The sequence below is a fragment of the Haplochromis burtoni genome, unplaced genomic scaffold, assembly GCF_018398535.1.
Source record: "Haplochromis burtoni strain Fernald_Lab_line unplaced genomic scaffold, NCSU_Asbu1 Contig_585, whole genome shotgun sequence".
Taxonomy (NCBI): Eukaryota; Metazoa; Chordata; class Actinopteri; order Cichliformes; family Cichlidae; genus Haplochromis; species Haplochromis burtoni.
Genome location: NW_024582946.1, coordinates 70,448 through 84,783, shown reverse-complemented (window position 1 = coordinate 84,783; position 14,336 = coordinate 70,448). Strand labels below are relative to the sequence as shown.

Genomic DNA, 14,336 nt, shown 5'->3' with positions numbered 1-14,336 from the left:
GGCAGCCTCGCTTCTGTCAGTCTGCCCCAGGGCAGCTGTGGCTACAACTTTAGCTTGCCTCCACCAGTGTGTCAATGTGTGTGTGAATGAGTGGATGACTGGGTGTGTAAAGCGCTTTGGGGTCCCTAGGGGGGACTAGTAAAAGCGCTATACAAATACAGGCCATTTACCAAATGTAATGCCTGTGTGTCCTGACCTAGCATTGTATGTGACAAGTTGAAAACATTTTAACAAATAACTTTTTAGGCGTTTAAAAAAAAAACTCCAGTCTACACACCTAACACTTGCCTAAACCTGGGTCATTAGGTCACACCCCACATGACATTAGCAAGTCACACTTAATGCTATCACTATGTGGAGAAGGGCCAGACAGCAGGAAGGTGACAGGCCAGAGAAGCCTGAGCAGGGGCAAAATGACACCAAAGTCCATTATGGATAAGAAGTATTTTGTAATCTAATGCTCTCAAGATGTGGAATTTGGTTTCTCAACTGCCAGAAAGGCTGTTGAAGGGACTCCCATGCTCTCGGCAGCCTGAGGTAGCCTGGTTGTATTCTGTTTACGACAGTACTCACTTTTCCAGAGGGCTTCATCCTTTTCCTCCTTATCAGCGACATCAAGATGATTTGTTACCTTGATAGAATGCCTAATCTTTAAGAATCTGTCTCCACTTATTAAATTTTCTATACCTAGCAAACAATAGATTTGGAGCCTAGGTTATTAGAGTCATGCTGAGAGCAAAGATGTTCACAGCATGAATTCAGAAATGAAACCCTGCCCTCTGGTTCGTGCAGTCTAAATCTGGTTGCCTGTTTTCTGTGTGATGTAATCAGACGACCCCCTGTTTAGTGGCTGTGGGGATGACTCTCCTATTCTCATGTTTGATACAACGTAAATGAAATATTTCAGCTCAATTTCAGTTTGGTTAAAACTGAGTTGATAAAGACAGTTCTAGCAATAGAATCAAAACAGCTGCAAAAAAGTATCACTTAACTGCTCTTGTGGTCATAAAATGTAGAAGCTGCAATCAAAAAGAAAGGTTGTGTGCTCTGCTTGCCCATCCCTAACAATCGTTGAATCAATAGAAAGGCCAGGATGTTACCCTTGGACTCATATAGATTGCATAAATGCTGTGTGATGTCAAGGTCTCAGGCTCACGTCCCCGACAGAGAGCAAAAATTAATTGCTGGTCATCAGATATCATATGTTCACCTTGACAAAATTTGTGACAGGCAAGGATTATCACGAGCTCCATGACAACTCACAAACACAAAAACGAAAGAAGAGGAAATGCAGTTCATGTCACGCTGATCAGGATCAGTTACTGCCTGATGTGCCAGTCTACTCTAATGCATCAGCGGCTGAGAGTGAAAGCAGTGGAACACATGATCATCAAGTGACACATCTTACACTGAAAGCTACAAATGGCAGGAAACCTGAATTATCAAAGGCATGGCAAGTGCTAGACATGTCACATGAGTATGACAAAGCTTAGAGTCCCTTGTCTTTCATCTGAAAGAAGTCTTATGAGTTAAGAGACTTCAGGACATTTCACATAGAGGTTTTTTCCCTCTGTTTGCTGTCAAAGCAGCCCTGCAGAGTCACTAATGAGCACTCTGGTTTATGTTGTGTGAAAAGAATCCTGGAAACAGACGGTGATCAGGTTCTTCTTTAGGACTAACACTTTCATGTCTACCAATGTTATGCTCAGCAGAACAGAACAAGAGGGAGTACCAGGGAGAGGAGCACAGTACAGTGTGATTGGTTGGCTGTAGCACACAAGCTCTAATCTGTGGTCTACTTGCAAGCCCACTGTGTGACAAAAAGGAAGAAACATAATGTTTCATTTATTTTGTGTGTTCTACATGTGACAAAGTATATTCGTGTGAAAATGAATGTGTTGCCTTTGATGACATATTTGGACAAACAAACTCTTTGAAAAAGTAAATGGTCTTATTCTTATAGAGTGCTTTTCTACTATCCCAGAGTACTCAAAGCACTCTATACAACATGCCACATTCACTTTCTCTATACTTGGTCCTTTCTAACTACATTCACACCCTGATGGATGTATCAGAGAGCAACTTGGGGTTAGTATCTTGCCCAAGGATACTTGACATGCAGACTGGAGGAGCCAGGGATTGAACCACCAACCTTCCGATAAGTAGGTGACCTGCTCTACCTCCTGAGCTGCAGCCACCCCATAAAAGGTAGCTACAGACAAAACGTGATCTGTGCTAATGTAGACTGGGTAATGTGTTAGGAATGAAACAAACATTTTTAATTGGATTTAAAATGATCAATCCACAGAGGACTGAATTCAAAGAAAATCAGAAAATGATGTAGCAGGATAGTCCATTTTACCAAACTTTCAGCAACTCAAAATGCTACTCAGTAGTGTGTTTGTGTGCACGCCTGACACCTGACAGCGGCGTTCTACTGTATTAGGTCAGGTGCGGGTGGCCTACGTTCAGTGGTATCAGTTCATTCATCCTCCAGGAAATTGGAACTCTTGCATCCTCTTACTCTTTGCAAGAAGAATCAAATTCTTGTCATCCTGATGGGTTAAAGGCCTCTCCAGCTGTCCCAGAGTAACTGGTATAATATCTATTTTTCTTTCAGTTTGGTGATTATGGCTTGTAGCTCATGGAAATCAGACATCCAGCATCCAACTTATTATAAAACATCCCAGGAGCAATCAGAAAGTATTCACAATATAGAAGTGTGTTCTGAGAAGTATGTTCATTTATACTCTGAGGCCTGATCCTCCAGTCTTGCCCACCAGGTGGACTGACTGCCTGCAGTGGATTGGGAAGCAGCCAGAAGCAGAAGGTCCTGGAGGTCCTAACCTCCTGAGTATAGAATACTTTAAGCTGGAAAAATATGATTCAAATAAAATACAGTAGATTTGTCCTTTGCTTGATTGATGTCAAACATGAAAGCTGTTTCTTTTTTTTATATATTTTTAAATTTCAGTTATTGTGATGTGTTGTCCCATACAAGCAACGCCTACCCCCACACAGACACACTGGTTGGGATCACACGTCTCTACACTGTACACTGAGCTGTGCAGCCACTTTATGCTTTCTTTCATGCTCCCCCCCTCCACCATAATTGAAAACAGTTTTCCACACGCTCTCATCCACTGTGAGCTCTCTGTCAGTGCTAGTCGGATGTGCAGTTTTTCACGTCCCGGTCCATCTTTGCTGATCTCATGGTAAAGGTGGGCGTCAGTGGGCGGTACCGCTATTGAGGCCGGCTCATTTTTGCATTGGAGGGAGTGAAAGTTAGAGAGCTGCAGCAGCAGCGGCAGGAGAAGAAAAACAGCTGACTTCAGGCTTGGTTTTTACGCACCGTGTTGTTGCCTGTTGCTGCAACTTCAGGAGGGACGGTCTTCAACGGAGAGAAGAAAAGTAAGTTCAGCCAGAGCTTGCAGCTCACTTCAAGAATGTAACTAGCCATTGTTACTGAGACAGGAAGCTTGCCTTGAAAGTTTTCTTTACGCCCTAAATTCAGTGAATTGAGAGTCGTTTTCGAGGTCTCAAAGTACTGAAATATTATTACTGAAGCCATTACTATTGTGTGACTTTGAGCATCACATTGAAACTTTATGTAATATAGGTAAAAAAGTGAGTTAGTTTTCCGGAATTCAAGTTGTCACCACAGCCTCTAAAAACTTTACAAGACTCCTTCCTGGTGATGAAGATGCATCTAAAATTGGAGTGAACATATGTGTCTAACATGTTACTTTGAAGAAAAATTCATGCTAAAAATCCACTGCTGAGTTCCAGAGTGTCTAGTTGCAGGGAAGCACTCCTCAGCGGTTTAGCAAAGAGCATGAGAAGACTGGCTGACATTCTTATAAACTGACATTTTGACCTTTGCAGCCAACGCACAGTTCTCCTCTAACAGCAGACTAGACTCATACACCTATCTGCAGAAGAGGATAAAAAAAGGTTTCAGATATCAGGGTGTCCACTTCACTGAAGTTCTTGACATTTTGTTTTAACAAAAGCCAGCAAGAAAATTTCGGATCTATTGGTCCGTTTGATTAGAAGCCGCAGAGTGCCTGCAGCTTCACTCAGAAATAAACAGCTAAGGCTTGTTTCTGGAGGTTGAAATAGAAGAACAAGTGGGCAAATGATCAGCTGGGGGGGGAGCCTGCTGTGTTCTTATGTGTCTCGCCTTACCTGAACTTTACCGTGTCCGTGCACACTGACCACGATTTTTTTTGTCATCACAGCGGTTTAGACTCACACATTGAAAGCAGACACCAAGTCTGTGGGCTTCATTCCATCTGTTCATGTGTGATGTGTGTTGATTCTAGCTTGTGTAACTGCTGCCACGTTACAGTGAGGAGAGTTGAAGGCCTGCACAGTTGATGGATCATATGTTTTCTAACAGATGTTTTTTCCAGCAAAAGGACAGGATTTTCCCTGGAGGCCAGCTTTTCTTCACTCACAGAAAACTAGTGGGCGATCACGAGAAATGTTTTACTCAATATAAGTCCAGTAAGTCAGATAGAAATAATAGAAGTCAGTTTTAGTCACTTATTTTTTTTAAACGTTTTAATGCAGATGTCATTATGATTGAGAAAAAATAAAGTCAACATACAGTAAGTACCATGAGCTTATAACGTGCGGACATGCACTTTTTTTCCTTTTCCTTTTTTCCTTTTCTTAAACTGCTAACAGAGCTGAACCAACACTAGATTGTATTTTGAGATAAGTCCAGTATTTGCGCACCTTTTAGCTCTGTATTTAGTCTCCACCGCCTCGTGAACTAAATATTTTACTTCTGCTTACGGGCCTGATGAAATCTGTGAGAGTAGAACCAAACAGTAAATCTCTTAACAGAAACAAGAGTGGAAACCTGTTTAAAGGCTTCACGGTACTGAAGAGAAGTGCAGAGTTTTGTGATTATTCTTTTTGGGGTTGTCATAATGAGAGACCCCTTTAACGTCACACAGCTATTTAATCTACTTTCAGCATAAAAATATTGAAGTGCGGGTTTAGGGAGGTTGTTTGAAGATGCAGGTCTGTGATTAACAGCCTGACATTTAGTCCCTAGTAGTCCCTAATTCCCATAATGCAGTGCAGCATCATTGTTTGTTAGTTGGTTCACAAAAGGTTTCTCTGTGGACCTTTGTGGTTCTCAGACTGTAAAAGGACTACAAATATCATTGCAATTTTTTCTTCTCTTTTTGGCTTTTCATTAGCTCCAACCAAAATGCGGGTCATCCAGAAGCTATATGCTCGCACTGCTGTTCTATTGGTGCTATTAAAGCTGTCAGTTGCACAGTATGAGCACCTCGGCTACCCCCCAGGCTACCCATACCCAGAACAGGAAGAGTACACTGCCCCGCAGTTGGATCCAGACACGCCCAGGATTCAGCTCCGACTTGCAGGGCAAAAGAGGAAACACAATGAGGGCCGAGTAGAGGTTTTCTACAACAACCAGTGGGGCACCGTCTGTGATGATGACTTCAACATCCATGCTGCCCAGGTGGTGTGCAGGGAGCTGGGCTACGTAGAAGCTGTCTCATGGTTGCCATCTTCTAAATATGGGAAAGGAGAAGGTACTGCAGGACTTTTCTTCTCATCAGCGTGGAAACATATTTAACATATATAACATATATAACATATATAACATATATAACATATATAACATATATAACATATATAACATATATTCACAATATAGATGGCATGTCTGGATGAACATGTTATTGATATAACCTTGTTGGCATTATTTTTTCAGTTATGTACTACTATAGTAATTAAAGACTTAAAGACGAATAATAAAAAATATTTGTTATTTGAAAATAAAATTCCTTCCCACAGAAGCAAGGATTAATATCTATTTTGTCTCATCAGGACCCATCTGGTTCGACAATGTCCACTGTACTGGCAAAGAAAAGACTTTGGCACAGTGTCAGTCCAACGGGATCGGCATTTCAGACTGCAAGCACAGCGAAGATGTGGGAGTGGTGTGCAGCGACAAGAGGATCCCGGGATTTAAATTTCTCAACACTCTGCCCAACCATGTGGAGGTAAACTTACAAGGCCCAATAGTTCTATCCAACTTTTGTATTTCATGTGTTTGTTAGCTAGGATCTGCTGTGTTTGTTGTTATCTTGTGATGAACACCATTTAAGCCTTAGAAGCCTTTTTAAAGTGTACAAAAAATACTGGATCCAACATTTGTTCTTGTCCAAACAAATAGGTCAACCTCAATCTGAGATCCTGTGTTATTTCTTTCAGAATATCACAGCTTTACCAATTAATAAAGCTCTTCCATAATAGAATAGCACTAGCAGTATAACATATGGAGCTGCTGTACGTCAAACTCACCTCTAAAAAAATTAATTTGGTTGAAAAACAGCTGCTGTGGACTAAAAGCCAGCAGCTCTCAACCACTATCTGTCCTATTAATAGTCCTTTCTGAATAGCCTGCATTGAAAGCGCGTTGGGGAAAGTTCACTGGTGTTTGTTAGGTGTCAGACTTAAAACTTTCATAGCAGTTTGACTGGAACCTTTAAAAGCCCAGCTGAGCATTGCTTTTGGGCCTGCTAATGGGCTCAGAGCTAATTGCCTCCACAAGCAGAATGTTATCTTTCTGCTCACCGTGCAGGCCTCATAACAGTGCATTCCAATGTTATGAGCAAACTGCAAACCAGAACTAACTCTGCTTCTGTCTTACTGACCTGTTCAGTCGAGTTTTCCTTGTTTCTTTCCAAAAACAAATAGAAGGATTTAGTGGTGTTGATAAAAAAAATACTTTCTGAGTCTGTGAGCTTGTCCTTCTCACTACAGACTTTGTTAAAGTTACTATGACTGTTGTTATGTCAAACAGAGGTGTGGCAATGTTTTTTGGCAAATTACACTCACCAGCCCCATTATTACATTATTAGATACACCTGTTAAATTGTTGTTAATGCTGATGTCTAATAGGCCAATCACATGGCAGCAACTCAATGTATTTAGGCATGTAGACATGGTCAGGGCAAACTTCTGAAGTTCAAACTGAGCAGCAAAGTAAGGAAAAAAGGTGATTTAATGGACTCTGAACGTGGCGTGTCTAAGTATTCCAGAAGTTGCTGATCTACTGGGATTTTTCCACACGACCAGAGAGTCCCAAAATATCCAGAGAAAATATCCAGTGAATGGCAGTGAAAATGCCTTGTTAATGTAAGGTTAGACGCCTGACTGCTTCAAGCTGATAAGAAGTCAACACTGACTCCAATAACTAGTCATTACAACCGTGGTATGCAGAAGAGCATCTCTGAATGCACATGTGCTATAGCAACGGAAATCACTGGCACACTTTGGACTCCTTAGTACCAACAAAGCATCATTTAAACACCACAGCCTACCTGAGTATTGTTGGTGACCACGTCCATTCCTTTATGACTACAGTGTACCCTCTTCTGAAGGCTACTTCCACCATGATAATGCACCATGTCGTGAAGCTCAAATCCTCTCAAGCATGCTTCTTGAAAATGACAATGGGTTCATTGTTCTCAAATGGCCACAGGCACCAAATACCAAATGTCAATCCAGTAGAGCACCTTTGGGATTTGGTAGAACTCAAGATTTATATCATGGATGTGTGGCCGTTAAATCTGCAACTGTGTGATAGTATCATGTTAATATGGACCAAAAAGTCTCTTTTATCTAGTGGTATTTGTGGAACGAGCTTTCAATACTGTGAATGACCACTGGAAAAAAAATAAGCAACAAAGCTTTAGGCAGAAGAATATTCAGCTTTCTTCAGGCTTCAGAGATCTGCTAAGCTTACTTGAACTCCACAACACATTTTTTTCAGACCTCAAATAACTTCGTGTCTTTTCAAATTCTGCTCCAGCGGATTCTGACTTAAGTGCAATAGCTTTAGAACTTTTATCAGACTTTACGTAGCTCCCTCTAGAGGCAGAAAATGCTTTTTTAATCACATATGTGATCATGCTCACTGTAAAAACACTTTAATTTGTAAAGTTGCATTACAGGAGCAGATCCATCTAAACGACTGCCTTAAGTTTACAAGACTAAATGTCAAGGTTGTAATTGTTCAGAGAGCCCAGCTGTAGAGCTCTACATGTCTCAAGTCACATTAAAAAAAAAAAAAAAAAAAATCAGACTCAGCTTTTCCACTCACTAAGAGGAATCACATGGGCCTCAGCGTGTAAAACACAGCCAGCTGGGAGCCCCACTCTGCCACACAGCCAGGGCCCAGCTTTATTATCTGGTGACTCACCAGTGTAGGGGCATTCTAGTGTTGAATGGCAGCTATGACGGCATGTCGCTGGGGATGTGGGGATGTGGGCTGGATGTAGGAGCACAGCTGCCTTTTCTAGTGATAGTAAGTTTATTGCAATGTCTCTAGCCGTGTATACCAAGATAGCAAGCTAAGTCAGTGGCATTACGTCAGGGCAAGCAAAGCAAGCAGTACTTGTCTAGTGAAATCTAAAAATAGATATCAATTAAAACATACTAAAGTAAAGTGTTCTTTCTTGTTTTATCTCAAACAGACCTCTCTCATAAAGCTTTCCTGCTTGCATCCATCCTTTACATCACTGCCATCTTGTGGCTGCAGTTGCCTATTGTCTCTGGAAGCAGAATTAATTTAGCTTTATAATGAAATCCATATGGGGTAAACACTGTCATGGGTGTGTCCATTTCCAATTAACAATGTCTGAAGCTTGTCAAGCAGAGCAATCGGTTGTTTGGGGATGCACACTGACACTGCAGATAAACCTCTGATCTTTGATGGGAGACTAGCGTGCTAGACAAGCTGCTGCTGGCCCCACTTTTACTCTACTGATATCAGTTATGAGCTGCACCTAGTATGAAAACAGAGCTAGCTTTATTTAGAAAGTAAACAAGCTGTCTCATTTATCACTATAAGAGTGCTTTCTCTTGCTTTTAATAACTGTTAATAACTTGTTTAGCATGCTAGCAATGAAAGCTTTAATGATGGGGAGATGGAACCCTGCTGTGTCTTTTTTTATTTTAATAAAACAGATAATTTGACTAAGTACAGGCTCCACTAACACTTTCAGATTAACATCTTGGTTAATCAGTTCGGTTGACCAATGTACAAAGTTTAAGGAGCTGCTTTGCTAATACAAGCTTAAAAATATGTTTATTAAGCATTTTAAATAAAGATATAGGACTTCTGGAGCAGATTAAAAGCTGGTCTGGTCCTCAGCCACTAGAAACCCATAATTTTATAGAATATGATACTTTATTGTAGATTAAACAGAATATAAAGTGTTTAAAACCAGTTCAAACTGAAACATCCTCAATCGATATAAGGGTGACAGGGCGGGACATTCTAATCTGGTCCATTTTGTGTTATTTAAAACTAAAGGAAAATTTATTTACATTTAATTTAATTTTACTTAATTTTTATTTGTTTATTTTATGGAGCTCTGGGAGGGCCATAGACTCTGCCTACCTTTCTGTAAAAGTTACCACATGCCATTAAGCAAACGTGGAGATGAAATGTGAATCCTTGCATGCACATTTTGGTGAACTTTGCAATCCCTGCGCAGATTGTTGTGTGTGTGTGTGTCTGTTTTTTTTTCCTTTCTTTTTTATCTTCTCATAGAAAAAAAAGTGTTGTTTTCATTGTGACTTTTTTAAGAATAGCGGGAAAACGCATCTCATTCCACAAATTTGTTCTCTGAGGTATAGATGGATTACAGCAAACATATATTTAGCATTGTGTTTCAGACAGCTGGACAGTAAACAACACAGAGGCACAGCCTGTGCTCAGTCTGCATCTCCAGAAATATTTACAGTGGCATCTCCCTCGTGTTTATGTATTCCTCTCTGGCTTTGAGGAAGCCTGCTGCACTTCAGTTTATGCAGATGTGACTGCAGAGGCTTTTTGAGGCCTGACCTGCGAATGCATTTCATTCCATTTAAAACCAGTTTCAACATCAGTGAGTTTCAGGGTTTATGAAATGTGATTCTTGGCGTTGACCATTGAGGGCTGCTTCATTTATTCAAGTTAGAATAACAGTGATGCAGTCAGATTTGTCAGCCTATTTTTTTCATGTCAGCATTCAGAGAGGGATGGAAAACAGCAGGTAAAAAAAATGAGAAGATCAGCCACTGAAACAGGAATATTCTGAGTTGTTTGATTTTATGGAGAAGTGTTAAGTGATCTGCTGCACAAAGGGGCAGGAGGCACTCAGAAATCTCTCAGGAATCTCTGCCGTCCTGTGAAAAACCAAGCACACCTTTACTGCGTCCACAGGGATTAGTATTGTAAGTAACAGCCAGGTCCTGCTAATCAAATACATTTGATGAATTGATCATTAACAAGTGTGAGCACCTCTATAAAAGAAGCAGTTTTAGCAGTTTTCTGGTGTGTAGCATGCCATAATCCCAGCAACGTCACCCAAGGTCAGCGTGTACAATGATGAGACAAATTGCAAACGACTCTAGAGCTACATCTCAGACTCTACAGTCCCCAGTCAGCATGTTAAATGTTGAAGGTAATGTAAGTATGATTAGAAAAAAACACTGAACAAGTATGGTTTGCTTGGAAGGGTACTCTGAGCAAACGAGAAGACTTCGAGAGCAAAGTTCCCGAGGAGCAAAGTTGGAAGTTTGACCACAATGCACAGCAGTACGTGTGGAGAAACATAGCATATCGACACAAATACTTCATGCCAACTGTCAAGCATGGTGGTGGCTTCTTCTACAGCTGCATCCACTGATCACCTGGCAGTCATAGAGTCGACCATGAACTCCTCTGTATACCAAAATATTTAAGAGGCAAATACAAGGTCCTCCCCCGTGACGCTGATAAAGATAAGTAGAAGAGAATTGATGGATGGACAACTAAGTGGACTTCTTGTGCAGATACAAGTATAGTTAGTTCTAGGGGACATAATTAGTTAAACTGTCCATGTAGGGACATAAATAGACCTTTACTATACCCCTTATTTTAGAAGTTTAATATCATTACTATAGGTAACATAGAAAATGCTAACAATCTTTTTTTAATTTTCTGACCTATTATTCCTGACTTGAGATGTCAATAAATAAAATAGAATCCATACATCTAAATCCGATACGTGAAAGATTCCCTTCTGCTTATTGAATTCAAGGTTGTCTGGGAGTTGGAGCCAATCCCATCTGCCTTTTATGGAACAGCTAGTCTATTGCAGTCTGCAGTCTATTGACAAGCATTTGCACTCACATTTACAGCTATGGACAATCTAGAATCACCAGGACTGCGAGAGGAAAGAGTACCCAGAGAGAGCCCAGGACTTTCTGGACCTTCAAATCTAGAAGGTACTAGAGTCAAACCCAGGACTTTCATGCTGTGTGGACAACATTGCTAATCACCACACCACTGTGTATTGTGATTTTCTCCACTTTTCAGTTTTGACAGTGAGGCATTAATGATGAATGAGTACAGTTCATATATAGTGGAGTTTTCTGTGACGACTGTGATGGAAACAGATTTTGATGATAAGATGCCTCTAAGGCAAATGCTACCTTGCTCAGATAGTCTCTGTTCTTCTGACATATCTTCTCCGGCTCATGCTAGAACAAGCAGGGATGAATTCAGAATTTGGAGATTAATACAACCAAAGCTCTTTTCTGTATTTCTATTTTTTCTTTCACACCAGTTTTAGCCCTCTCACACTCTTTCCCTGCTGCTGTCTTTCTACTAAGAAGATTACAAGCACCCATGAAATCACCACAAGCAGAGTTCTGAGCTCCCATTTTCCTCTCTTTAGTCATTTTTTCCTCCTCTGAGCCCTTGAAGTCAAATCTCCCACTTTCCTTGCCTGTAAACCTCCATCCATGTCGTGGTTCAGCGCCATAAATTGCTTCCTTGTTACCCCTTTGGCATGTTTGTGCTATGGATTAATTCGTGGCTGCCCTTTGTGTCACAGCCTCAAAATGATTTGGACCGTTTCATTATTTTGCTCACACAGCTGGTAGATGTTTCTGCAGTGACGTAAAGGTTTTCGCCCTGAGGCATCACACTCTCACAGAGGATCTCAGGAGGATGTTTAGCCTCTGTAGAGTTATAAATTAGGTGCTCTCTCTGAGATCGGTGTAAACAGGGCCTCTCACGTGCAGGGGAGTTTGCTTTCACAAAAAAAAAGTGATTTCACGTGTAAGGACATCTGTCTTTTTGCTGTGTTCAGACAGTACAAAGCTAATTTACCAGGCACTTGTTGATGGCAATGGAAGGCATGTGTTTGATTGCTCTCTGTTTTCCTCATCATATGCAGAACAGATTTCTCACATTTAATGCACTGCAGATTTAGTCTGCCTGTTTTAACACTGCTCTTTTTCTTCCTCTCTATCATAATGTGCAAAATGTGTCACATCAGAAAAATACATTTGCTGTCAGACTAGAAGGCAGACTGTTAGATAGTCAGATATACACATATTCTTATGAGTTTCCAGCTGTGTCACTTGAGCACTGCAGTGGCTTTATTGTCTCTTTGTTGAGAGTGGCTGTGGAGCATGCCATCCTCTAATTGGAGGGTTGGTGGTTCGAACCCTGGCTGCTTCAGTCTGCGTGCCAAAGTATCCTTGAGCTAGATACTGAATCCCAAATTGCTTTAATGCTTTACTTGGAGTGTGATTGTTGGATAGAAAGCACTTAGATGTCACCTTGTGACTTTGGCAGTCCTCTGCATCTATTTTATAGCAGGGTAATGAACTGGATGAGTTTACAGGTTTTTATTTTTTTTATGTTTTATTTTTATGTGTTTGTGTGTTCTTGACACAAACACAATAAACAGAAAATGATGAAACTACTTACGAAGTGACCTTCTACAGCTGGGTATATTGTCTCAAAGTTTTCCAAAATCTTTCACAGAAATGTGAAATTATGTTACAGTGACATTAATTCTATTTATTTGTCTTCATCAAGTAGTGTCAAAACCTTACATATTTACATAATTTCCTCATTATGTACGCAGCAGTTGCAAGCTCGTTTATATGAATCCCAGCAATATTGCTGCATTTTGTCATCCTGAGTATGGATATAGCCATATAACCTCAGTTCACGACAACAGTCACTTTACCTTATACTGTAAAGGTAAAGACCTTACATTATTAGGAGAAAAGCTCAAAATCAGACCATCCTGTATGAGGAAGCACCTTGCAACATTATGAAGGAATAACTCTCTTTTTGTAGGTAGTATTTTGTGCACACAAAAGAACAGAGAAAAGTTTAGGTGATGAACCAAAATCTCTGTTCTGTGTCTGTGCCACGTGGCAATCACCAGGGACTCAGTGTGGAAGTGCCAAGAGCTGCAGTTCCTCAAGGGGCTTGTTGAGATTGGGTCCAAAAGCAAGTGAATCTGCATACTCTTGTGCTAAAGCACCAAATTCCTCAAAAGACAACAACAAAAAATACTTTGCTGCTGACATATGAGGCTGTAGGATATAATTGCCTGATGGCCCCTTCACTTAGAAAGACGTTTGTACTGCACTGACTGCTGCGTTCAGTAAAAATGGCTGAAAATTTGTGTTGTGCTGGCTGCTGCACTCGGTCTGAACTATGTCCTGGTCATAGCTCATGGTCTTTACGTGTAGAGTATGTGCCTACTCCCTGTGATTCTTCATTTCTATTGGTTGTTTGAAGCAAAAACAATATAAAGATGGAAATACCTATCAAGATGCCATCCACTGGTTTCTAAAGTCCTGTTTTGAAGCCTCAAGATTAATGTTTCTGACATCTTGGTTTCAAAAAGTCATAAAAGTCATACCTTCCACAAATCTTTAGCCAGTGAGCAAACAATGGATAATCCCTCATTTTGAAACGTAGTATGGCCAAAATTTTAAATAGAAGTTTAAATAGACTTGTCCTCTGAGCTGTATTTGAGTTATAATACTATAAGTGTAGTTGTCTTGCAGAGTGAAATCCTAGATTTTTGTTTGTATATTAGAAGCACAAACTGGGAGGTGTCTGTCTATGACACACACATACGGATGTATGGATGAAGTTTGCTCACCTGGTTTGCTAGTTTAGGTCATTAGCTAATAACTTATTCTTGATAACTTATCCCTCCATCCTAGCATCACTCTGGACTGTTACAAAAGTAGATGGTAACAACAGTGAAGCTTTTTCCACAGACTGGCGGCCGATGCTGTGGTTGTCTTTCTTTCATATGCTAACTATAATTCGCATGTCAGCATGTAGCTTTTTTTTGTACAGGCTTTGGTAAATATTGTTCTGGTGTAAAAAGGCTACCTGCGAGAGCAAGTTCAAGAAATAATCTTAAATTTATGAAAGAAAAGGAAATTTAAAATTGAGCTACAAAACAACAACAAAAAAAACCCCCAAA

General features: G+C 40.5%; 1 protein-coding gene across 1 annotated transcript in view; it reads left to right on the top strand.

The window, feature by feature from the left end:
- The first annotated feature begins 3,152 nt into the window (after nucleotides 1-3,152).
- The window catches only part of loxl2b (lysyl oxidase-like 2b), a 52,220-nt gene continuing 41,036 nt past the window's right edge, over nucleotides 3,153-14,336 (top strand). The window contains exons 1-3 of the mRNA XM_005948838.3: nucleotides 3,153-3,411; nucleotides 5,217-5,576; nucleotides 5,875-6,050. Of these exons, the coding sequence (XP_005948900.1) occupies nucleotides 5,228-5,576; nucleotides 5,875-6,050 (525 nt within the window). The 5' untranslated portion in view covers nucleotides 3,153-3,411; nucleotides 5,217-5,227. The remainder of the gene's footprint in view (nucleotides 3,412-5,216; nucleotides 5,577-5,874; nucleotides 6,051-14,336) is intronic.